Source organism: Amblyraja radiata, chromosome 13 (genome assembly GCF_010909765.2).
Source record: "Amblyraja radiata isolate CabotCenter1 chromosome 13, sAmbRad1.1.pri, whole genome shotgun sequence".
In the NCBI taxonomy this organism is placed as follows: Eukaryota; Metazoa; Chordata; class Chondrichthyes; order Rajiformes; family Rajidae; genus Amblyraja; species Amblyraja radiata.
This window is the reverse complement of record NC_045968.1, coordinates 29,742,943-29,769,949: the sequence shown is the minus strand read 5'-3', so window position 1 is coordinate 29,769,949 and position 27,007 is coordinate 29,742,943. Positions and strand designations below refer to the sequence as shown.

The 27,007-nt window shown below is 41.8% G+C and overlaps 2 protein-coding genes and 1 long non-coding RNA gene across 5 annotated transcripts in view; 2 read left to right on the top strand and 1 right to left on the bottom strand.

The window, feature by feature from the left end:
* Positions 1 to 79: 79 nt before the first annotated feature.
* LOC116979781 lies at positions 80 to 5,699 on the top strand. The gene is made up of 2 exons (XR_004413775.1): positions 80 to 282; positions 5,201 to 5,699. It is a non-coding gene; the product is annotated as an uncharacterized LOC116979781 (long non-coding RNA).
* polr2d (RNA polymerase II subunit D) lies at positions 3,363 to 13,571 on the bottom strand. Its single transcript, XM_033031581.1, has 4 exons — positions 13,456 to 13,571; positions 12,015 to 12,195; positions 7,685 to 7,780; positions 3,363 to 5,392 (listed from the first exon to the last, which is right to left on the bottom strand). The coding sequence occupies exons 1-4, from the start codon at positions 13,526 to 13,528 to the stop codon at positions 5,314 to 5,316; spliced, it is 429 nt and encodes a 142-aa protein (XP_032887472.1). The 5' UTR covers positions 13,529 to 13,571; the 3' UTR covers positions 3,363 to 5,313.
* Positions 13,572 to 20,232: 6,661 nt separating this feature from the next.
* Positions 20,233 to 27,007, top strand: part of pak2 (p21 (RAC1) activated kinase 2) — a 47,299-nt gene continuing 40,524 nt past the window's right edge. Inside the window, exon 1 of one of the 3 annotated variants that reach the window (XM_033031553.1) lies at positions 20,233 to 20,508. The gene's annotated coding sequence lies outside the window, so the exon portion shown is untranslated. Of the gene's footprint in view, positions 20,509 to 20,664; positions 20,801 to 24,265; positions 24,523 to 27,007 lie in introns of those variants that run through there. The other 2 variants (XM_033031555.1, XM_033031554.1) reach the window with 2 other exon arrangements.

Below are 27,007 nucleotides of genomic sequence, written 5' to 3'. Positions count from 1 at the left end.
TTATTGAAATTTAAACTTAATGGAATATTATCGGCAAGAGTAATAAGATTATTTCAGATCACAATACAGTGGAACAGTTTTCATGTCCACTGTTCTTGTCCTTCTTGAGGTGAAGACCACAGGTTCGGGAGCTGCGGGGGAAATAGCCTTGTCAAATATCCGCACTGTGTTTTGCAGATCTTGCGTTGAATTCAGTGCCCCAGAAGTGAAGGGAATAAATATTCTGGGTGACTAATGAGATGACGGTTAATCTGCTGAATCCTGAATAGTTGATCGTATAAGGTGATTTTAGATTACCCTCAAGCAATGCAGAGTGTCATTTTGCTCCTAGCAGGTTACTTGTAAATGCTGACATGGTAAGTGGCAAACCAAGTAATTCATTCACCACAGAAGATATGTGGAGGGGCAGGAGGTGTAGAGAAAGCATGGACTCTGCAGAAGGACTTGGACAAGTTGTGGGCTGAGAAGTGGCAGATGGAATATAGCGTAGCAAAGTGTGGAGACACGCATTTTGATAGTAGAAATAAAGGCATAGACTATTTTGTAAATGAGAATAAAATTCAGAAATTGGAGATACAAAGGGTCTTGACAGTGCTGGTGCAGGATTTCCAAAAAGTTAATTTGCAAGTCAAATTGGTAGAAACAAAGGAACAATTGGTAGAAACAAACCTGAAGTCTGAGAAAGGGGCTCGACCCGAAATGTCACCCATTCCTTCCCTCCAGAGATGCTGCCTGTCCCACTTAGTTACTCCAGCATTTTGTGTCTTATCTTCGGTATAAACCAGCATCTGCAGTTCCTTCCTACACATGAAATATGAACGCATCATTTGTCTTTTGCACACATATGTTGGACCCCACTATTATGAAGAATGCGGATGTTCTTGGAGCCTCTTTCCATCAGTTGTGAGATTGTCGACTATCAATAATAACTGCATGTGGCAGGACTGCTGATGTACTACAGCTGATCATTTTGCTGGTGGGATCACTCATCTTGGTGTATTAAATTCTCGTTTACTGCTTAGACACACCTGGGGTACTGCCAATGAGGTTACAGTAAAGCCAATGAGGTTACAAACCATACTGATCGTATTTGCTAGTGGTCCAGAGACCAAAAAGGATGTGCAATTTTTAGCTGTTTTATCTCAATGCATAGTTCTACCACTGGCTGGTAACCCCCACAATATCTTCACACAAACATCATAGATGATTTATTAGTTATATGTCAGAAATCTCCCCAAAGGATATTACTTCTTGTGACAAGTTCAGCATCACAGTTGAATGATAATAAACCTATAAGCTTTGGTTTGTTATGCTTGAGGTGCCACTATTTGGCAAACTGTATTTAGATTTTTGTCAAAGCTTTGAAACAGTGCCATGCAGGAGATTGGTCCATTAGATTGGAATGTCTGGAATGGAGTGGAACTTTTGAAAATCCATTGAAAATTGGATGAATCAGAGGAAACAACAGGGAAGTTGTGCATGCACAAGTACGAAAGGAACAAGTGACAGTATGCTAAGGGATCAATGCCAAGGGCAGTACAGTTTGCAGTGAACACAATTTTTTGGTAATGGATTAACCATTAGTTAACAATGTTTTAGACAAAGGTTCTTTAGATTCAATGGAAAAAAATCTGATTAGGAAAAGAAATTGTATGAATTTATTTTACTAAAATCATGTTAACCTTCATAATGTTGCACATTTCATTCTCACCCCCTTTTAGCATTGAATTCCATCTGTTTCCTCAGCCACAACTCAATTGGTTACTCTTTCCTCAGTCAAAATGTTATGGGTTCAAGTTCCGACCAAGAGAATACACAAAAACCTTATCCAGTGCAATAATGAAAGTGCGTGCAAGTTGTATGTAATATCTTTCAGTTGGCATGTTAAATGGAGTTCCTACAAAATGTCATGACACGGGAGCAATCCTTGGCATCCCGGCCAACATTCATCCTTCAATTACTTGGAGATTATCTGGTCATCACAATTTGTGAGAGCTTGCAAAATCAGCAGTCATGACAATAATTCAAAAATCATCAGTTTGCTGAAGGGTCCTGACCCGAAATTTAGGGATGTAATGCTTAGGCTCTATAAGGCGCTGGTAAGGCTGCATTTGGAATATTGTGAGCAATTTTGGGCACTATATCTGAGGATGGATGTGCTGGCTGGAGAGGGCCCAGAAGAGGTTTACAAGAATGATCCCAGGAACTAGTAGGTTAACCTATGATGAGCTTTTGCCAGCACTAAGCCTTTATTCGCTGGAGTTTAGAAGAATGAGGGGGAATGTCATTGAAACATACAGAATAGTGAAAGACTTGGATTGAGTGGATGTGGAGAGAATGTTTCCACTAGTGCCCTCAACGTGCGGTTGCAGGAGGGGGAGGGGGGGGGGGGTGGCCTGCGGTGTCACACACGCACTAACCACCCCCCCCCACACACACACACACACACACTAACCACCCCCCACCCCCCACACACACACTAACCACCCCCCATGATATATTAATATTAATCATTTGCTCCTTTAACCCATCCCCCACGATATACACTCACGCATAGGCCCAAACTCGCAGGCGCGGCGAGGGAGGGGGCGGGGAGTAGAGAGAGGGCAGGGAGATAGAAGGCAGAGAGGGAGGGGGCAGAGAGGAAGAGGGCAGAGACAGAGAGGACAGAGAGAGAGGGCAGGGACAGAGGCAGAGAGAGGGCAGCGACAGTGGCAGAGGGAGGACAGAGACAGGCAGGGGCTGAGGGGGGGGGGGGGGGCACCACTCATCCATAGGTCCCAATACTCACCACTCCCTGGAGGGGAGGGGGGGGGGGCAGAGAGCGAGGACCCGACCGAGGACCGGACCTGAGCCGCGGGCGAGCGTCGACCAAAGGATCGCAAGTTGGGCCGCCGCAGTCTTCAGCTGTGATCTTTGGTCATAGCTGAAGACTTTGATCTTCAGTCGACGGCCCGACTTCATCTCCGGGCCGACTTCATCGGCGTCTTTTGAATGACGGAGGGAAGAAGGGGGAGGTGGGGAGGGGGTGACGTCACTCGCAGTGCGAGGAAGAACGGCACGCGGACCCATTGTGATGTCATTAGTGAAAGACAGTCGTTTTTAAATTCAAAGGTTTGTCAGATTTTTGAACATTTTCAGTAGTAACTCGAGAAATAAAGCATTAAATTTTCAGATAAGGCGATTTTGGACTCCATGGGGAAAATGTCTACCGGAATATGTAAAAATGTTACCGTTACGTCGTTTGTTCGCGAAGATGTGATTATATACACACACACAAATACACATCCAATATCAGACTTTTAAGGATATAGATTTATAGACTTAAATAACTGACTACCCCTGTTGATTCTCTCTCCAACCCTTTCATGTACCTTCAGTTTTATTTTTCTCAATTGATTTGATTTATATTTTTAAAATATTATTTTTAATGGAATACAATTCTTTAATTTGGCATTTTACAAAGTCCAGTCGTGTCCATTTATTTTTCTTACCCCTGTACCCATCTCATTCATCTACGTTAACATTTAAAGTTCACCTACAAGACGTTGGGAGTCAATTCTCCCAAATATTCAGTAATATTTGGCCACAAACCCAGAGAGAACAAATAACAATGAAAATCAGAAGCAGCTGAACAATGAAGTCAGCTCCTGCCAGAACATTTTGGATCAATGTTTACTGCTCCATTAGATGGTATTTGAAAACAAATTTTGGTCATCCATCTACTATCTGGAAGAATACCAAAGTGGACAGACCTATCACAGCTGAGTTTGGATATGTCTTATTAGGATATCGTGAACTGTTAGGTCAAAAAGCAAGGTTATTTAAGATGGCATAGCATATCGTAGTGCCACCTCACAGCTCCATGGATCTGGGTTCAGTCCTGACCTTGGGTGCCGGCCTTGTGAAGTTTGCATTTCCCATCGGACGGTTTGATTTTTTGCTATGTTTTCTGGTGTCCTCCTATTTCCCAAATACAGCACGTTGGTTAACTGGCCACCCCAAACTGTTGCATAGATAAAAAGGGAACAAACTAATTTAGTGAGTTGAAGGTATGGGATCTGGCATGGACTCAGACGTTCTGAATGACCTCATTCTGTCCGACCTGTCTGCAGTAGTGAACTTTCCTTTTTGACCAACTCTAGGGCAGTTTATTTCAACTATAATACAGGTGAAGACAACACACGTGAAAGGCACATTTGTTCTTGCTTATCATTTTCTAGTTCACTCTATATCAAATTAGATTTAGAAAAACAATGTATTACATCAAATATTGTCATCAAACCTTTTAATCTAACTCAAATTTTGAGAGAGATCAGGCCACCCTTACAAATTGCAAGCACACATCCCTGGTTCAATCCGAGCTATAATTAGTCTCGGTTGAGATGATATCCAGTGAGGGAGGTGAACAATTGGCCTTGAAGATAGACACAAATAACGAGTAACTTAGCAGGACAGGCAGCATTCTGGAGAGAAGGAAAGGGTTTCGGGTCGAGACCCTTCTTCAGAATAATTAGCCTTAACCTCTCTCCTCCAGAAATCAACCATAAGTGACCAATTCATCGGTCATTCTGTTCATCGATTCCTGCTGAAAATAAAGTGATGACAGACTGGGCTGAGAAAAGTGACCTACACAACAACCTACTCTGAAGGTTCAACAGCAAGCCAGTTAAAGGACAACAACGGAACCAAACCCAGCAGAACCCCGTGACTTCAAAAACCACCAGAACGCAACCTGTATTATCTTTAAATATGTCTTTCTAATGTAACTTACAAAATATCCGCACAAATGCAGTATCTGGGATAATGATATAAAATACAGATGCAATGTGACTTGATTGTCACGATCAATATATGCATTCCAAGATCTCGTGGGGCTCTGAACAGTGGTCATCAAACAACTTCAGTTCCCGTCCAAATTCTTTCAGGCAAAAAAAGACGTAATCAAGGGTCCAATGTGTGTCAGCACAATAACAAAACAAAAATGAGCCAGTGTGCCAAGAATGAGTTACAAGATATCAGTTTGTCCGTAGTGACAGTTATAAAATTGACACACAAGGCCACCTGGACATCTGAATGAAAAAATATCTTTTTTCTTGAACAAAAACTGTAATTCCAGAGTATATTTGCATTGAGGTTCATAGATTGTGCTAAGTGATTTTCAATGCAGAAATAACCCACGGGATTATTACTTCCGCAGGTGACCCAGTTTCTCCAGTTTCACTTTTTAAAATTCCAGTGCCAATGTTGAACACCAGTGCCAATCTCCAGACGGCAAGAGCTGGAAAGAGCTGTTAGTCGGAGCCAGTGATGTTAATACTGAAAGCTTCGTTTGGTCTGAATGTCATCGAGAATCTGCTGGAGCTCCTCGTCCTCAAATCGACCTTCCAAACTTAAATTGAAGAAATGGACAAAAGAGGAGGGTAGAGAAAAAGGCACACATGAATATATTGTAACATTTGCAGACCCTTGTAAATAAAATCCATACATTTCCTACGCATAAAGCCCCAAAACCTAAAACACATTCAGCAAATATCACAGACCAACATCAGGCCTATTGATTCCACACACAATGTACTCCATTCAATGCCATGTTGGAAATCAAAGTAGAAAATACTCAGCATAGAGCAGCACCCGTATCGAGGATCTTTCATCAGAGCAAATGAAAAGTCATCAACATTAAACTGTTTTCCTCTTAACGGGTGTTACTGAATATTTTTGTATTTTGCGTCTAGATCATTCAATCTTAAACATTTTATCTCTGCGAGAAATGAAGCATAAGATGACAAAAAACATACTTAATTTATGCCAGTGATTGGTGTAATTAGTCATGCTCATAGTATGCTCAGACCTCTTGAAGATAAATACTAATGGGCCTGTCCCACTTAGGCGACTATGGTCGACACATGTTTGCAAGTGGTTGCCGGGTCGTGAGGAGTTCCCGCATTCTGGGAACTAGTGCCTCATTAGTGGTGACCAGAATGAAGCCGTCATGGAGAGTAGCGAGAATTCTCGTGCCGTTCCAGTTGCCGGTTTTTCAGGCCACTGCCGGCGACTTAACAGTCGCCTGAAAAATCGCCTGAGTGGGACAGGCCCATCACGCTGCATTTTATTACAAGTGCATTCGCTAATCACATTAAAGGAACTAGAAATAATTAGGAACACAATCAATCTTGGACTGTTTCCACAATACATTACTTTGCTTTAGATTGTGCAGGGTAAGTGTCCAAAAGTGATACAAAAGGGTAAGTGTCCAAAGGGGTGGGAGATTGCAACCTTCACCCTGTTTTGCTAATGCAATCAACCCGACGTGCACAAACAAATAGATCAAATAGAACAAGTTGAGCTACAACTTTAGGCTGTGCACGCCATACGCAAGACGAGGAAGTGTCCAAAAGTGATGATCAATATAAAAACAGCAATCGAAGATGGCGCCAGAAATTGGATCCTCCCAGAAGAGGGTCTACTATCGTCCATTACAATCGCTCCACTCTTTAAAATCTTTATTTCAACAGCAGCATTTCTTACACTACCTGTTTTAATACACTGTTATCTTGCACTAAATACTGTGCCTTCAATCTGTGCACTGCGGATGGCTTGATTGTAATCATGCATAGCCTTTTTGATTGGATAGCACGCAAACAAAAGCTTTTCACTCCACCTCAGTACATGTGACAATAATAAACTAAACTAAAACTAACAAACAAAAATAGATTCTGCAATAAAACCTTCCTAATACGGCACCTTCAGGATTTTGATGGTGGGTATATTTTTCGGACAATTGGATATTATTATTAATTCACTACTTTTACTGAATGTTTTGAGTTAATCAGATAAATTTGCTTGCAGGCGGGGGAGCCTGGTTCCCCAATAGAAGATAAGTCTGTCGATTAACTTTATGTAACTTTGTCGGGGCCAGAAACGTGGCAACACTTGTGTACTGCCTAGGTGAGGCCTGTTGTATGATTTTACTGAGTTGTATGCAAAACAGGACCTAAGAACATGTGACATTAACATATTGAATCATTAATGGAATCATTGTGTAACAGAGCTACCGGGCAGGGACATGGGAACCCACAAGCGGTGTGCTGGATACTGCAGAATAGACATGATTGGAACTGCTTCAAGGTGGTACAGTGGAGGTGGACAGCAAAGCAAAAGAGCTCGAGTAGGTTTGTACGGACAAGTTCTCCAAAACATTCAAGTTCAGTCAAAAACACCATCTACGCTTCGCTCTGGACACTGAAGAGCTTGTGGACCATAAGTGTACAAACTATTTATCAAAGTAAAGGCTGAGCACCTGAGCTTGACATAAATTATAGCAAGGACAACAAATACCAAGGAGCGATGAGTTTGTGATTTAAAGAATGATCTTAGACCTTCCCTTAGAATTCAAATATTTAAGTATTAATGACACTTAAATTTCACCAGTCTGAATGAATTTTGAAAGTGACAAAACACCTGTCGGATGATGCAATTCAAGATTTAATAATTTCCGTTATTTTGTCACATGTTTTTAACCATTTCATTGCCAAGACAAATGTAAGCTGTTTATTTAAACTTTGGGGTTAACAGGTGAGGCACTCACAGACATTTTATAAGGTGTAACAGATGGTTAACATGCAAAATTCAAGTCAATAAGCATGATATCTCACACAGCCTAAAAATATGATCAAACACTCACCTGGGAATAAGAGCTTTGGCCTCTTCAGCCGTTTCAGGACATAAATTAGCCAGACTGGCTAGCTCAAATTTGTGCAATTTCTTCTGTAACAGCAGACTGCAAGAAAGATACTCCAATAAAATTGACACCAATTCAATTTTTTATTTCTATCGTTGAGTAGTGTGGAAGAAAATATTAATATCTTTCCTTACTTAATTTTGATTGAAATTGAATAAGGTAACAAAAGGGTGTTTTGTCTGTGTCAATTGGCATCTCTCGCTTGACCAGGTTTAGAAGAGGTTAAGGTTAGACGTATTGCCTCTTGTCTGGGAATGTGTTGAAGGGTGGATGGTAAATGTAAACATGAAATAGTAGAGGAGATAATGAAGTTTGTTTTTCCTTTGTGAGAAGTTACAGTAGATCACCTGCGAACCCTACCACAAGTAGCATAGAAATGTAACTGTAAATGGGGGGGCTTATGATTGGCTGCAACTGATTGAATATTTCACATTCATTTACCCATCTAATTATTATGTTGACCTCTACCCTCTGTTGTAATAGTTATGTAATGAAGTCAGGTACATCATCCATTCCTAATGTACTTACATTATCTTCTAACAAAGTGATGGAATAACTCAGCAGGTTAGTCACCATTTCCGTAAAACATGGAAAGGCGAAGTTTTCGGTTGGGACCACTCTGGTTGGGGGAGAAAGCCCCAGGACAGAAAGGTCAGTATGGGAATGGGAAGGAGAGTTAAAATTATTAACAACCAGGAGATACAACAGGTCTTGGCAGACCGAGCACAGGTGTTTGCCAGAATGGACAGGTCTACACTTCATCTAACCAATGTAAAGGATGCTACATAGGGAACATCGGATGCAGTAGATGAGGTTAGAGGAGGTGTACATGCACACCTGTCTCACCTGGAAGGACTGCTCGGCCTCTGGATAACTGTGAGGGAGGAAGTACGGTGGCAGGTGTTACATCTCGGAAAGCATGGGAAAGTACCTGGGGAGGGGAAAGGGATGAATGAACCAAGGAGTTGCGGAGGGAGCAGTCTCTGCAGAAGGGGAAAAAGGTGGGGATAGTAAGATGGTGGGATCACGTAGAAGACGGCAAACACGTTGGAGAATGATGTGTTGATGCAGAGGCTGGTGGGGCGAAAGGTCAGGACCAGGGGAACGTATCCTTGTTCCGTCTGGGGGTAGGGGGAGCGAGAGCAGAACAACGGGACACAGAGGAGACAGGGTGAGTGATCCATCTATGACAGCCAGGGGGAAACCACGTTCACTAAAGAAAATGGACATCGCAGATGTCCTAGAATGGAAAGCCTCATCTTGGCAGTGGATGCTGTGGAGACGGAGAAATTGAAAGTAGGGGATAGCTTCTTTGCAAGAGTCAAGATGGGAAGAGATGTATTCCAGATAATTGTGGGAGTCGTGGGTTTGTAACTGACGTCACTCGTTAGTCTATCTCCTGTGATGGAAACAAAGATCAAGAAAGGGGAGATAGTCCAAATGAATTTGACGGCAGGGTGGAAGTTAATGAGAAGTGATGAAATCAATAAGTTCTGCACGGGTGCAGGGGGTAGCCCCAATGCAGCTGTTGAACTAACGGAGAAAGAGTTGCAGGATGTTGCCAGTGCATGATTGGAACAAGGATTATTTGACGTAACAAACAAATTTTGGTTAAAATTCAGATGGACACCAAATTACCAAAGCAAGAGCTTCGTCTGGAGATGAAATGATGAGGAAAAATATGATTACCCTGATGCTTGATTAAGCATGGGCTAGAGAATTGGAACAAATTAGATGTCTTTATCTTTAATTGTGAAACCTGAAAGAATTAGCAAGAGTTTAGAGATAATTTACGAATTATAGAAAAGCAGAATGTGCATGAAGGTGCATTGAAAATAACAGAGATTGTAATTACTGGCTTCGTTACAAACAAGGTTAGATGACAAAAGAAGATGGATCGATATGTAATGTAAATGTGAGAGTGTGGCGGTATAAAGAGGGAAACTTAAACAAGTTACAGGTGATCAACCTGGGAGGCCAGGGTGGAAGATTGCAACATTCACGTGGTCCACCCTGTTTCGACTAATGCAATCAACTCGACGTGCACAAACGGAAGATCAAATAGAACAAGTTGTCCAACAACTTTAGGCTGTGCACGCCACACGAAAGAAGAAGAAGAACCTGGGAGGCCGAGGTTACATTAAGTGGGTTGGCTTCAGGCAAGAGAGTTTCATGCAGGAAAGTGTGAAGTGTTGCATTTTGGGAAGTCAAACCAGGGAAGGACAGTCAGGTGAATAGTAAGGCCTTGGAGAAGATTGCTGATCTGATACATAGTTCCCTGGATGTGGCTTCACAATAGATGGGGTGGTGAAGGCGGCTTTTGGCACAATGGTCTTCATCAGTCAGGCGATTGAGTATAGAAGTTGGGACATTATATTACAGTTGTGCAAGAGTTTGGTGAGGCCATGCTTGGAGTACTGTGTTCGCTTTTGGTCACCTAGTTATAGGAAAGATGCCATTAAACTGGAAAGAGTACTGAGAAGATTTGAGGATGTTGCCAGGTCTTTAGGGCCTGAACTAAAGAAGACATAGGGTAAGGCAGGACTTTATTCCTTGAAGCATTGGAGGCTGAGGAAGGATCTGATAGGTGTGTAAAATCATGAAGGGAATAGATAGGATGAATGCACATTTTTTATCCAGGGTAGTGGAATCAAGAACTAGAATGCACAGGTTTAAGATGATGCTGCAAAGATTTAATGGGAAACTGAGGTTAGATTAGATTAAGATTGGATAAATTAGAGGGACATATATACTTATATAATCGTGTATATGTTGTGTTCTATATTTGTTTGTTTTTTTATTCCTTATGTCTCTTTTTTCTCTCGGCTGTCACTAGCGCTGGTTTGATAAACTCATATAAGAAAAGACAAAATATGAAACGGTATGTAACTTTTTATGAGGATTCACCAAGGGGGAGGAGCTCAATGTATAACAACATCACGGAGGTCTATACATTTTTTGCCATCGTTGATGGCTATTCGTCCTTAAGGTATCTTCCCTTAGATACCTTAATAGCACTTTTTTTTTAAAGCACAATCAAGATTTTTATCTGTTTAATTTTTTTGAAAGTAATTGTGTATCGCATTCTTTTTTTCTTTTTCTAAGGCACTTTACAAGGAGATGCAATATAAATCTAATAAACCGGGATGACCACCCAAGTCCTAAAATTCTGAGGTATTTGGTTGCACCATATGATTCAGGAATATTACCTTGATTTACAATGCAAGACGATAGACAAATAAAGAACGGAGGAATTACATTTTGTAGTTGGAATATAAGGGGTGCCAACGAACCAATTAAGAGGGGTAAAATTTTTGCCCAACTAAAATCGTTGAAAAGCGACATAATGTTTTTGCAGGAGACACACATGAAACAACAAACACAAATAAGATTAAAGGCGAATTGGATAGGCCAAACATACTACTCCTCATTTACTTCTAAATCTAGGGGTACAGCTATTCTTATTAGGGAAGGTATTCCTTTTAAATTAAAGAATACCATATCAGATAAAGAGGGAAGATATATTATAGTTTCGGGTGAAATTTATGCAACCCCACTAACTTTGATAAATATTTATGCTCCGAATTTTGATAACCCCCAATTTTTTGATAAAATTATTGACATAATATCAGAGTTTAATTACCAAAATGTGATAATAGGGGGGGGACTTTAACTGTGTTTTAGATTCATATCTAGATAAATCAGCAAAACAAAAGAAGAGTAATTTAAAATCTAAAACCAGCGAACTTCTAAATACATATATAAAAAATACTAATATAATAGATGTATGGAGATCTGCTAATCCAGTTGGAAGGGAATACTCGTTTTACTCTTCGGTGCATAAAACTTATTCAAGAATTGATTATTTTTTAGTGGATATGAAATTAATGCCATATACAAACAACCCAACATACCACATTAGTAGTATCTCAGATCACTCTCCGTTGACATTTTCAGTAAAATTTGAGGGAATGCCGGGTAAAAAAATCTGCCAGTCCGGCACTAAATTCTGAGCATGATAGATTACGTTTTACTGTACGATGCTTAATATTTTAACAAATTGATGCAGTCACCTGCAGGTCAACTGTTGGCAAGTTAATTCATTACAATATCAAACGTAGTAAATATCCATATAGAAATGTCATAATCTCACCGTAGAGATACTGTGCCCCACAATTGCATTGATATCACCCGCACACCACCCCCTCACATCAAGGTGAAAGTTGCAATCCAGTAAATTAAGCCAAGCCTTTTAAAAAATTCCCACACTGACCTCCTGACACTCGCAATGGTCTCCCTGTTTTTGAAGCGACTGAACCTGGCTGTATAGTTTAACGTTTTCATGAAGACCTCAGACAGCTCCTGCTCATCCTCAGCGCTCTCATTCTGTTGCTTCCTGTGCTCCAGCAGCATGTGGACTTCAGAGTTCAACAGAGTTTCAGAGCTCTCAAATTCTGACAGGGAACACAGAACATATCCAAACTCAAGCAACTATTCAATTACCTCAATACAAATTTACTTTTCAAATCAAATAACTTCTAACACTTTGGTTGTCTGATATCTTTCCATTCACATGGTACACCATGAGGCTTATTCAATGGAACAATGTGTTGCAAATTGCAGAAGTGATAGCAAGAAAGAATTTTGATTGACAGTTAAAAGTTAGTGCAGAGTTAGTGTGGCGGCTCGACTACAGTCGTCTGTCTTTTTTTTAAATTTTTGGCTTGTTAAATGTATGGCTTGAGCCTAGTTTTTATTATTTTTTTAGCTGTGTATATGTGGGGGGTGGGGCTATGGGGGGAAACCGTTAATCTCTTCCCTCTACAGGGACTCGACTTTTTCCTTGTCTGGTCTCCGATGTCTTGGGCCTAACATCGAGGAGCCAGCGGCGGCCTCCGACCGGGACTAACCCGAGGGCTCCAGTCGAGGATCCTGAGGACCTGACCGTCTTCGGAGCCGGAAGAGCTGTGGTGGCTTGGGTTTTTTTGTAATGTAAAAACTGTAGAAAATGCAATTTTGTTCAAACCAAGTTGTTTAAATGACAATAAAAGACATTCTATTCTATTCCAGAATGGCAATCTTGAAAATTAATCATTGCGGATGCATTAAGATTAAGATTGCGGAGGCATTAAGCAGGTGTTTGCTATATTCTGCACTACAGAGGATGCAAATTCAGGAAAATGAATGAGCAAAAGTGATATTGAGCAAATTGTTGGAACTGTAGATTGACAAATGTACGATGTTTAGTATGGCTAATCGGATGGATGATGCATTGTTAATAATTTCATGAAAATTTATGGTACGTTTCCTTTAGTTTAAAAGAGAGCAGGCGACTCCTTCACTCAAAAGGAAGGCAGCAAAAAACAGGTAAACCGCAAGCTAGCTACATCCTAGTGAAGGGGAGGGGGGAGGAGAGATTGAAGGATTGGCGGTGTCTACCAAAGATCTTATAGCTATAAGATCTTTGGTGTCTACGGCTGGTGGGGGATTAAGACCCCTCACCACCCCCCGGAAGGAGGAGAGCGCCCAACTCCCTCGAGTGGAGGGCAAGATACACACTCTCCCCCGAGGGGGGCCGGGGCGGCTGGGGGTCTCGGAAGTGCGGAGAGACTGACGAGAGGGGAGATGGTGTTGCTGTAGTAGGCAGGGTCTGTATCAGCTTTCGACCTCGCCCCTGTTTCGCTGAATGTTCGTTCTTCATCCCCCACTGCTACCTTTGGGAAACACAAGCTGCGACGCGTCCTCCTCCACATCTCCGACGCGGACCTCGCTGCTGCACGCCGCCATCTTCGCGCTCGCTGGGACCGGCAGCGCGCATGCGCAGCAACGTCGGGGGGCAGGGCCTCTGCAGTCCACAGCAAAGCAAAGATACTAGAGGAGGCTCCGCTCTATAATCCAAAGATTTTATAGCTCCGCTATAAGATCTTTTCTATAATCTTTGCAGCAAAGATCATCTTTGGTACCAAGGCAGACACAAACATGCTGGAGTAACTCAGCGTCACAGGCAGCAGCATCTCTGGAGAGAAGGAATGGGCGACGTTTCGGGTCGAGACCCTTCTTCAGAAGGAGAGTCAGGGAAGTGGAAGACACGGAGATAAGGAAGGGTGAGGTGTGAGAATGAGATATCAAAAGAGATGCGCATGAAGGGAAATGTAGAATAGATCATTGTTAGCTGGAGAAATTGACAACGAAGCGAACAGAGATGAAATGTAATCAAGGAGACAGTCAGACTGGTCGGAGAACTTGGAAGGGGGGAGGGATGGAGAGAGAGGGAAAGCAAGGGTAACTTGAAGTTAAAGGTCAATATTCATACCACCAGGGTGTGTAAGCAGGGCCGGCCTTAGGAGGTGCGGGCCCCAATTGGGAACAGTTTTAGTGAGCTCCAGGTTCCCAGCCAAGGTCTGTAGAATCATAGAAATATAAATAAAGTCTATTATAGACGTTATATCTCTATGGTAGAATGGAAAATAATCAAAATGTGCGCTTAAAAAGTGCCTGCGAGTTAATGGACCAAACCAATCTAACCTACATTTTAATATAAAATTGCATACATGTAAGCCTACAAGTAAAAAACAAAATGTGTAGATCACCTCTGATACCACTTGTTTTCGTGACTGAAATGAAAAAAAAGTAATTTAATTAACTCGATCCTGGAAAACCAATTGGCGAAAAACCAGTCCAGGTATTACATTTTGGGCTTCAACCCCATCCTAACTTAGTTGTGTTTGTGTTGTCTGTGCGTGATGTATGTGTGTTAGTTGTTTGTGCGTTATGTGTGTGTGTGTGAGGGAAGGAGAGAAGGGAGGGAGGGAGAGAAAGGAGAGAGGGAGGGAAGGAGAGAAAGAAGGGAGGGAGGGAAGGAGAGAAAGTAGGGAAGGGAGGGAGGAAAGAAGGGAAGGGAGGGAGGGAACGGAAGGAGAGAAGGGAGGGAGAGGGCCGGCGGCGGGAGCGGATGCCGGGGTCCGGGCGGACGGGTGTGAGCTGAGGCCGAAGATTGTAATTTCCTCAGGCTGCTAGCTGATGAAGAAACATTGTTCGCGCTTCAGTTCCAGGTTTAAAAAAAAATTTACTGGACGATTGTGTAGCTGGATTGAAGTTAAACGTGACTTCTAACGCCTTCAACATCACGGATCGCAATATCAGGACAAAGCAAAAGGTATGTCGTTTATTTAACATATTATCTTGCTTTTTGATGTGGCTTCATTTTAATCTTATGATGCGAAAAATGTTATTTAGGCCCCCATACAAATCGGCCATGTATTGCCTGCCGATATGGGCTTAAAATGTATGACAACGGCAACATTCAAGTTCAAGTTCAAGTTCAAGTGAGTTTATTGTCATGTGTCCCTGTATAGGACAATGAAATTCTTACTTTGCTTAAGCACACAGAAAATAGTAGGCATTTACTACAAAACAGATAAATGTGTCCATATACCCTGATATAAATATATACACACATGAATAAATAAACTGGTAGTGCAAATAACAGAAAGTCGTTGCTAATAATCAGAGTTTTGTCCGAGCCAGGTTTAATAACCTGATGGCTGAGGGGAAGTAGCTATTCCTGAACCTGGTTGTTGCAGTCTTCAGGCTCCTGTACCTTCTACCTGAAGGTAGCAGGGAGATCAGTGTGTGGCCAGGATGGTGTGGGTCTTTGATGATACTGCCAGCCTTTTTGAGGCAGCGACTGCGATAAATCCCCTCGATGGAAGGAAGGTCAGAGCCGATGATGGACTGGGCAGTGTTTACTACTTTTTGTAATCTTTTCCTCTCCAGGGCGCTCAAATTTCCGAACCAAGCCACGATGCAACCGGTCAGTATGCTCTCGACTGTGCACCTGTAGAAGTTAGAGAGAGTCTTCCTTGACAATCCGACTCTCCGTAATCTTCTCAGGAAGTAGAGGCGCTGATGAGCTTTTTTGATAATTGCGTTCGTGTTCTCGGACCAGGAAAGATCTTCAGAGATGTGCACCCCCAGGAATTTGAAGTTCTTGACCCTTTCAACCATCGACCCGTTGATATAAATGGGGCTGTGGGTCGATCGATCACATTCCAGAAACATCCACTCTCAAGATAATCAAATTAATTATTTTTTTGCACAATCATGTCATAAGAACATCTAAATCATCTATATTTTGTGTTATGGTCTATACATGATCAATATTTTCATACTAAATATCCACAGTACAGTTTTAGTCAGATGTATTGTGCAAAAAATAATGAATTTGATTATCTTGAGAGTGGATTTTTTTTTGGATTAATTTATGGGAATATTCCTTCCATTTGGCATATAAATTCATGACAAAGTGAGATTTAAAAATCATGTTATATTGTGAATTCTTGTGTGAATGGGATCAGTTTGTTACTTAGGCTATTTAAAAGTTTTAGCCTTTTCTTAAGAAATGTATTTTCTTAAGAGATGTTTAGATCTAGTAATTGAATTTAGATGAATTTAATTGATTAGATTAATTTAATTGATTTGATGAAACTGAAGAATATGATTTTTTTGTTGGGTATTTATTATTTGTTTTAGCGTTTAACGTTATCATTTCTACCTTTTTTTCTAAAATTGCAATTAATAACTTGTTTCTGTTCATGCTGTTCAGTGTTTTTTTTCCTTTACATTTTAAACAGATATCTCCGAAGAAGAGATGCAAATTTGTCAATCTAAATGCCCAGCAAAAGAGACTGATTTAGACAGCATTTGCAGAGGTTATCCGAATTTGGACTACTCCAAATGTGATGATCTACAGGACTTAATGGGAATGTTGTGGGCAGAAAGGCTTGTCATGCGTGCTTTGAAAGCAAAAACTTGTAGTTTACAATGCCAAACTGAAAAGTTGAGGAAAAACAAGGTGTACAGAGTTGCTTATTGGTTACAATCTGAGGAGTATGATGATGCTGCTGATTATGATATGCCAATGTACCAACTAGCAACTTATCTTCTCCATAAAGACTTGGTCTTTTGCTAGAAATTGTAATTTCTTTACATGTCCGTTAAAGACTTACAGCATATAATACAATAATATTAAAGTTCTGATCTTGAGAATATCACATTTTTGAATTATCAAGGCAGTCTCGGTGTTTATTACTATTTCCGTCACAATGGTCAATTTTGTAATTAGTTACAATTAGGTAACTAACTAATTATATGCTTTAATTTCAGGTCATCCAAGTAAGATGTTTCATATTTGTTTCTGAATGCTTCAATCTATAATAACTGAAAATTTCATTCAGTTATGGGCTTTTGACTGTCCTCGATCACATTTATAGGGAACATGATGCTAATTTCCGAGTATGAAAACCAAAGTCCTGCTCTATAATCTTTGATGAAAACGACCATAACGTTTTTAATACGAGATATGAAAGTGAATTAGGTATCTAATTAAAGTTCTTTTCATTCTTTATCTGATGGGATAAATTACAGGCTTGATTTTTAAAATCTCAAAATTTTATAACATTCCTTCTGTATCACTCTATGACTCTAGGTGAGTGAAGAGCGCTGCCAAAGCCGGAATAAATGTGAGTAACGTTGTGTAAATTGAAGTTACGGATCTGCCTATGGAGTTTGTATCTCACGAGGATTTGTTACTTTGCATTTGTGTATGTTGCGTGCCTGCCGGCATTGGTTTGATCACCACTAGGATTTGTTGTTATCACATTGAGCCTGCCTGCGTTGAGTTTGTACCCACCAGGATTTGTTGTTCAGATTCAAAAACTTTAGAGTAAGAATTTAAGAATAATATATGGGTAATTCAGAGTCTAAGAGTAACTATGGAACAGAGAGTGTAACAGATTCAGAGTCCAAGAGTAACAATGGAACAGAGGGTGTAACATATATAGAGAAATGGTCGGAGTGGACCAATGAGAAGCAGAAATGTGAAAGAATACACTGTGTAAGCTATGTGAAATAAAGGGGCCCAGGTTAACAGCTATAAACATATGTACGTACAGAAATCGTGAAAATCAGAATCACGAGGAAAATCACGAAACCATGGTCACTTTACACCACCTTATTCTCCAACATCAACAGAACAGGTGATGCTTTCTAAAAATAAAACAAAAACATGTGACGGGGACGATGACAGTGACTGTGATGATTGGGCTCCCATATACCCACCACCACCTGAAGGTACTCGTCCATCTGCTGAGCAAGAGGTATAGAGAGCACACAACAAGCTGCAGCCCCGACCTATGCAGTGCCAGATTCCTCCACCTCTATGCGGGGACCGGCTACACTTGGTAAAATGATTAATCAAGGGGAGAGTAGTGATGCTGAAGCCTTAACTCCACCTAATATACAAGCACCCATGTGAGTCTTTCCAGGTCCCCAAGATGATCCTGTTACCGTCTAAAGACCCAGGACACCCATTGAGCTGAAAACCCTAATTCAAGGCCTGTCTAAACCCAAAGATGATATTGAAGAATTCGTTCATTAATTAGATATATTGGACAAATGTTATAAACCAGCTATAAGTGATGTTGATGTGTCCCTCGATGCAATGCTTGATTCAACTAAATGGAAAACTATTGAAACAAAATTTAATTGGGACAATATTGCAGCTTTTTTTACTCTTTTGAAAATGCGTTACGTGAATATTATCTGGTTGTAATAGACTGGGGAAAGATTTATCATATTGTTCAGAAGCAAGACGAGGACTTTGGGAATTATCTTGATTGTGTCCATAGTGCCTTTGTAAAGTATTCAGGATTAGAATCAGAAACAGGCGTATCTGCTTTAGTCAGTACTATTGCACACGGGTTGCAACCTCGTCTAAAACAAATGTTTTGTGTAACGTGCGTAGAATGGGACAGGAAATATATGCACGATGTTCTGTCAATTTTACAACATTGTCAGCACCAGACTGAACAACGGCAGCAGAGAGTTAATGAGAAATCAGGAAGTATCCCAGTGGAGACATCTTACCCTGCGGGTCCTTTAATGAGTCGTCAAACACATGTCAAAATACAATACATGTTTATTAAATCTACTTACAGCGCCGATCTGCAGGACATTATAGTTCCTAGCAGCTGCTCATTCTGGATGGCGTAGGCAAGCTCTTGTTAATATAAAACGCATATTAGGCGAAGCCACTACTAACAAGCACTACAATTGGCTAGTATGAAATAACCAATCTACAGGTCCTAAAGCCCTGAAGGGAAGAATGTTTGGAAGAGGAAGAGCCAGGTCACTGGGAGGATGGGGCAAGTAAGAATAACTTGCTTTCATTGTGGCCAATATGGACCCTGGGTTAAAAGCTATCTGTACCTTGACACTTCAAACACTAACTAGGGACACCATCCGAATGTTTACACTAACAATGTAAGCCAGACCACCCCTTTACCGTGAGAAACCCTTTCAGATCCAGGCAGCATCAAAACCCATATATTAAATGACTATGCCACCCTGAGATATCATCACAATTGCTATCCCAGAACCAAGTTCCCAACAAGCTGCTATCACTATCAAAATTAATGGCCTCAGTAAAGAATTCCTCATTGACACTGGAGCGACATACTCCACTGTACGACCTTCAATCTAACCTCATTTGCCAAAATCAAACTTAATGTTAAATGTTGTCGGCCCATGCCATGCCACTATCACTATCATTATCACTATCACTCTCTCCATGCCACTATCGGAAAAAGCCTCATATGACATCCAAGGCAAAAAAGGGTGAGCACCTGTTCCTCATTGCAGAAGATGTACCGGTTAATCTTTTGGGAAGAGACCTAATTTGCAAGCTTGGATGCACCATTATATAAGGTTGAAGGGCTCTCCAGTTTCGGATATACAATAGATCCACAATAGTGACACACCAACTTACACTGCGCAGCCTATTATGACCCTATGGGACAAGATGACATTCATGCCAAAACTGCAACTTTTTGTCTTGGCAACTGAACTGCTTAAAATTACTTCTATATTATACTGTGGGATAGAAGGTGTAGCAGCAGCAGTAGAATTACGTTTCGATCAACAATAGTTATATCAAGGAAATTGAAAGACTGCACCCCATTTAACCCTTTGTGTTAACAAAGGATAAGAGATACGTTTCAGCCCTTCGCTCCAGAGATGCTGCCGCACCCGCTGAGTTTCTCCAGCAATTTTGTCTACCTTCGATTTTCCAGCATCTGCAGTTCGTTCTTGAACGACTATCTTTACACATTCGGTTGTGCTGCTGCAAGTAAGAATTTAATTGTTCTATCTGGGACAGATGATAATGAAACACTCTTGACGCTGCTGTAGTGGAGTGAGTGCCAAGGCCAGAGGCGGCACTGCGTGTCCATGACAACAGGAGCTGCGCCTCTTTCAGTCGAAAAGCCGCCTGGCCCGCGGTGCGCTCTGGGGAATGTAGTCCTTTTGGTGGATGTCCTGTTCTCCGCCCCACAATGCAGTGCGCGCGCAATACGTGCTGGGGATTAGAGTCCAAAGTTTGGCATTTCTCGAAGATCATGGCTGAGTGGGACTACAAACACCGAAATGCCACGGGACCGCTGTTGGTCTGAGAGTCTGAAGGTGGAGGCGGATCAAGGCTCAGTGATGGACGGGGAGGAGCTTGGTTTTGGGTCGTATCCAGCACGGTGCTGCCTCATTCCCCACCCTTTCCTTTCCTGGACCGTGCCGGGCCGGGCCAGGCACTAGCTTCATTTCCGCTTTCCTCCGCCATTCGGTGGCGGCTCGCCCGGTAAGGGTGCCCCCGTTCCTGTCTTTCCGTGCGGAGGCAGCGCGGCCCTCATAGCCGGTGCATCGGCCCTCCACAGCGGGTGAGTGTGCGCGGCAGCAGTCGGGGCCAACACAGCTGGGTTAGCGCCGCCGACCGGCACCTGTATAGTCCCTGCAGCTGCAGTCTGCCAAATATGTCGGGGTCACTCAGCGGGGTGAGAAAGGCTGTGGTCGGGGGAGGATAAGGGCGCGGAGGAAAATGGATGTGCTGATGGGCAAGTGAATAAGTCGGGCGGTGCCTGGAATTAGTGTGTGTTGATGGAGAAGGGGCTGGATTCTCCCAAATTCAGGTTGAGGAGGAGGAAGAAGTATGCCCGCTTGAGAGGGGAGGAGGTAAGGAATGGTCAGGTGGAGGGTCCCGGTGAACTTGGAGAGTGGGTGGGGAGGGAGGAGAGAGTTAGAGAGTAGTAGTGGCCTGGGGGGACGGGTGGGGGGCGCAGGGGAGGTGGAAGGAGTGGTCTGAGGGGAGGGGATGATGAGGAGGAGGAGGAAGAAGACTAAGTGCCTGGGGAGGTGGAAATGGAAGCAATAGCCACAGTGAGAGGGGGGAGGAGGAGTGGCCCAAGGGGGAGGGGAGGAAGAAGAGGGACGGGATGCCCGAGGTGGGTGGAAGAAGGAGAAATGTGGGTGCCAAGGGGGCTGCAGGAGCAAGTGGAGTCGTCGTGGGTGCCTTAGGGGGTTGGAGGAGGGTTGTGTGCCAAGAGTGGAGGAAGAGGTGTGGGAGCCAAGGATCAGAGTGAGACGCGTCGATAACGCTCTCATCCGTGCTTACGATGGGGGTAATGTATGCAGTAGTAAACTGCGTAGAATGGATCTGTGTAATTCTTTGATTACACTACACTGGAAAACTTGGGAATACAATGGGGCAGTATAAATATTCACTTCAGCATAATCGGATGGTACCATTAAAAACTTCTGAACATTGTGCCAAACAACTGGGATGCTGAATCTTAAGAATTTTGTCTCATTTGATAAGTGATATTAAAAGTCGGTTTGAGAGGTGTGTGTGTTGTGAACACATTAAGATTTTGTAAATAAATATGTTTTTGTTGGATAATTGAAGTGGTTGTCTAGCTGAGGGAAGTTTAGGATCAGGCAATGTATAAAAATATCCTCATTCTGGTATTTTTTGACCAGATGTACACAGTAAAATCTTGTACATGAAGCAGTTTGGTTTATAATGGGCATGTACTTGCAGTCATGTTGTCAGTTATGGAGCAGAGCTGAAGGTTCGTGTTCAATCAAAACTCTAATGGTTGATGAATTCCAACTTTGCGCACAGGCCTGAACTTGTACTTTTTTTTGTTTTAGTTCCTCAAAGTTACACTGGTCGCTTGCTTCAAAATATAAGGATGTGAGAACAAATGGGCTGAAATTCATGTGTCTCCTAATTGTAATAAAAATCAGTTGCAACCATAAAGCACTATTTGCTTTTATCTGAAAGTGCCGATGCAATGAATGAAAGAACAAAGCAGCATTGATCTCGGACTTCTTTGTTTAAAGGGGATCTTACTGTTCTCGTCATGGATTATTTCATAGAGCAATAGCTCACAGGCATCGAGGAAATTACTTTTGTTTTCATATATTTAGTGAGAAATGATGGCCTGACAATTGTAGTACATGCAACTTCGTAGAGTGTCATGGGACCTTGAATATTCGACTAACTGAGCAATTTAATATTGCTTTGTGAAAATAGGATCTCTAATATTGTAGCTTTGTTTCAAAACTGCAATGTGCGTGTATAATTGATATGCTTCAGTCCTCCAATGGGTCTTAACCCATATCTTTTCAGAGGTGAGTGCTGCAGACTAATGGTATACAAGTATCCCATTTTTATTTTCATGAGGGGTGTCAGGGGGTATTGGGAGAATGCAGGAGAATGGGGTTATGAAGGAGAGCTAGATCAGCCACGTGTGAATGGCAGAGTAGACTGGATGGGTCTAATTCTGCCCCAATCACATGAACTTATTATTTTCATATCTTCCATATTTGTGTGCTAACTGGTCTTGTGTATTTAAGCAGTTTTTGGAGTCTTATAAAATGATTGTGTTGAGTGTTATTTGGCGTACTTGGAGAGAACAATAATTGTTTGCAAGGCCTGGTGTTTGGTGTGTTATAAAAGCAAAATAGAGTTGTTGAAAATTTGTAATATGAAGTCTGGGGGAAAAAAGCAGATCAAGTAGCATCTATGATTAAACAATTTCAATTCAGATTAGGATCTTTTTTTTTAATCAGAACCAGATATTAGACGGCTTCCCTTAAAAATGTAGTTCTCTATTTGCTCTACTTAACTGAAATTACAGCATCTTTAGCCTGGGAGAAAATGAACTTTCACAAAATTATGCGTTGTGGCTGGGGAATAGCTAGCTGCACTGTTACACTGGCTCCTGAGAATGATTCTGTGCTGTCCATCTTGGAAATCAAAAGGGCGCGAGCTGGTTCAATGTCCTGAGAGTCTCGGGTGTACGTGTGTTGGGGAGATATGGACAATGGGTGAAGAGCATGAGTGTATTTGTAGAAAAGTGTCCTATTGTTTCCATGCTGGATTGTTGAGCATTGACTTGTTCCCCTGTCCTATGAGCCTTCTATGTAAATGTTCAGTTCATTCAAGTTCCATGCTCGTGATTTTGTAGCTTGCCATCGCTCATCAGACTTGCATTTACGGAGGAGAGCTGTGACCTAGTATAAACTCTTCCTTCAAAAAATGTCCTGTGTTGTGGGGGCAGGGGTGAGGTTGACGAAGTTACATTGCAGAAAACCTGGTTAATTAGGGAGGAAAATCATTAGAAATAGGTCGACCGTTACACAGACAAAGCAATCGAGCATGTCTTTGGGATACCTTCCAGACTCTCCATGTGAGCCAGCAAGGTGGAGTGGCTGTACTTTATTTTCTGGTCACTGCACTTCCCATAATCCCGCAATGACTACACTTTAAAAGCACTTCAATGCCTGTAGAGTACATTAGGACATCGTGAAAGGCTATTTCCAATGGCAGTAGTTTATCCTTGTCTTTAGGGATGGTGCTGGCTCTGCCAGCATCAAATCCTTTTGCCCTGCCACCTGTCTAATAAAGTTCTGTGGTACTTGGCTCTGACAGCCAGTTTTCTCGTCTGTTAACTTGGTGGGGTATCTATTTCCATGACTGGTGTCGGGGGGGAGAGACTAACTGGTCATTATGAACTGAAAATTGACTTTGGAATTGTTCAAATTCCTGATGATGGTGAAGCAATCTGATGCAAGTCGAAGGTATTGGATTGGTGCAGAACTGGTTTGGAGGGTATTGCTGAAATTAGATCAAGAAGCTGGAGTAACTCGGAGAACTGTTCTCTGGAGAAAAGGAGTCTGTACCTTGAACAATGTATACAGTAGAAGAGGTTGGATGAGGTGCAAGTGAACCTCTGCCGAACCTGAATGAACCAATTGGGGTCCCTGAACAGAGTCAAGGAAGGAGGTATAGGGACAGGCAAATGTCTCCTGTTTGTTTTGTATCAAGTATAGTGGTTTAATGCAATCGAGTTCAGTACAAGCAATTCTTGCTGAAAATGCAATACTCTGCATGGGCAGGGTTCAGGGTCATTTTGCTCAGATCAATCCTGCAGCGTTATCATTAGGAATAACAGAACATACCTCAAATACCTGACTTGCAAAGGTGGGGAATTTATTTTGCTGTGATTAGTTTCTCTGCTGCACCTAATAGTTTTGTTACTTTGCCTGGGCAGGATATCAATAACAGGAACTGACGGCTCTTTGTGGTGCTGTGTATTTGACGGCTTCCTCCTTTGGCTTCCACTGCTCTTGCATAAGTGGAAAGCTTTTAAGAGTAGGAAGGAAAGTTCAGTTCAAATGTTAGTCCTTTACCTGGAGGTAGCCAGAGGAAGACTGCACAACAGACCACCCCCACTACCTTTGGACTTTGTGCTTGTTAAAACTACTTGCATAACTGCAGAGCCTTTTTTCTTTGCTCAGAGTAAGCAACTTCCTTTTATCTTCAAATTACATGTGGCTTTTGTGAACGAGCTAATACATTTTGAGACTGGAACGCCAACAGACTAAAAGTTAGTGTTATCTTGTGGCTGTTCGTTTTCGGGCAAACTCGAAAGGGAAGAATTGTCTGCTAACATGTTGCTAACAGGATATGGTCTGGACAAGCTAATTGCTTAGTGATTGTTAGAGTTTGTTCGTTTCTTTGAGATTTCATTTGAGTTTTGCTGCTATTTTGTAATGTACAAAAACTGATTTACACTTTTAATTTGGTGTCAAAGCTTTGTGCTTTGGCAAGTTGGTGGTTCATTTGCCACTGGTTCAGAATGTGGTTGGTGTGAATCTGTTCCAGCTTTCCACAGGATGATGATGAAAACCGACCTGTTCTGTCCCCGTTGGTGTTCATTTCTACATACCTGGAATTTTTCATCCTCTTTCCTTTAGCTGCCTTTCTAATTTTAGTGATTGGTGTGTCTAATCTAATTTAATCTAATCATTTTAGTATTTTATTGAACAAAACCATCTTCCATGAATTTGCCATTCTTTGTAAGATTAAGATTACTACCCATTCCTTCCTTCTACCTCGAAGAAAGAGTCTTATTTCCTAATGGAATATGCAAGTTTGACGTTTGGAAGTTGTATAGTTGCAGTTGAAATGGATGATGAAACTGATTGGTCTGCCTTGTGCAGTTTGGGAGTAGTGAAACATCTATGGGATTGTGGTGATTAATCCTTGTTCTGTGCTTGTTAAATGGTGTGAATGTCTGTGTGTAGAATTAAGGCACTTAATTACTCTGGCCACTAATTTAGTTTTTCACTTTGTGTTACTAGTGCATTACTGGTGTAATCATGGATCTCACAGAGTAAGGTGTAGGTTAGGGTTTTGCCAAAGGTCCAGACGCATTATGAATGGGCAAATAAATACCGAGAATGCAAGATAAAGTATAATTCTGGGTCAGTTGGCCTTGGATTAGAGCAAATTGTGGGTTTGAATGTTTCAGGCCTTTACACTTGAGTAGGTTCTTATTTGGGTATAATGCCAATGGTGTTCTGCTATGATTGAGATGTCATTTTTCTTTTTGTAATGAGGTGTGAAATGACCCAGTTAAATTTTCTGAATTCTTCCTCCCACCTCATCTATTTGTGAAAAGCGCAAGTAGATGGGCTGGCCTCAATTTTTGTCTATCTGTGGGATGTTATGATTGCATAGCTGACAGCATTTTGCATTCTTTGAAGAGATTTCAGTATGTTGATGCAAGTCTTGACAGAGTAACCTAGCATTTAGCATTTCTGATGCTACCCCAACTGAGTTGTCAAAATTAGGATACAGCTGTTGTAGAACTTGTGTTTAGGCCACATGGGCATTGAATGTACTTGAAACTGGTCTTCCAAACATGATCTTAGTGGACAGTACAGCATTATAGGAAACCATAGAGCCTTGTAGCTTATAGCCATATGATAGCTTTATAGGATAATCCGGGGAGTCTTACTCCTTGGAGACCCGCAAGTCCTTTCCCTTCTAAACAATGCTTTGGTAAATATCTGAAAGGTTTTTGGACCTGCCTTGGAGCACTCACTATGTGATACCATTTCACCTCGTGCCGCTGTCAGTTCTTTTGCTGATCACCTTCATTCTGTGGCTCCTAATTCCTGACCCCTCTGGGGACTGTTTCTCTCGATCTGCCATCGGTGATACTTTTTAATACCCCTGTCATTACAACTTTCTCTGTTCCAAGAAGAACGTTTCCAGTCTTTCCACATAACTGAACTTTCTGATCTGTGAAAAATGTTGATAAATTTCTTCTGCACCCTTTTAAACCAACTTATTTTTTGTAAATGTTTTGCCATCTGATTCTCCACACCTCTAAGCAGCTGACTCTCTGTGCACTTCTTGCGCAAGTACCCAGGCACATTTCCTGTTGTTGCTTTCCAAGTGAGGAGGCGTAAAGTAATTCTCTTGGAAGTTGGAACTTGCCTTAACGTTGATATAAGAGGATTCTTTGCATATAAAATCTCTTATGAGAACGCAGTTGTATGTGCAAAATATCAGAGCACACATGCGATGTCATTGGGCTGAGAGATTTTATTCTGAAAAAATATGTTGTAACCAAGGTTCACTTTCTCTTTCGTACTCCCAGACATAATCCTGGAATGGTAATGGACCTGTCCCACTTAGGCGACTGCAGGAGACTATGCAGTCGCCACATGGTCGCAACATGTTTGCGGGTGGTTGGCGGGCAGTCGCCTTCATGGTCGTGAGCAGTTCCTGCATTCTGGGAGCTAGTTGTGGCATCATAGTTGCCACAAATATTTCAAAAATTAGTGGCGACCAGAATGAAGTCGCCATGGAGAGTAGTGAGAATTCTCATGTCGTAGGTGGGTTGCCAGGAGGTCCTAGTGGGTTGCCAGGAAGTAAAAGGTTCTCGTAGGTTGTAGCCTGTGCTGACCGATGAATTTTATTGGCTCATTGGAGAACCAAGGATAACCGACTGGTAATGTTAATGTCCGCCGAGCTTCACAGCCGTATATCTCAGGCTTCTTAAAAGTCGTCTCTACTCC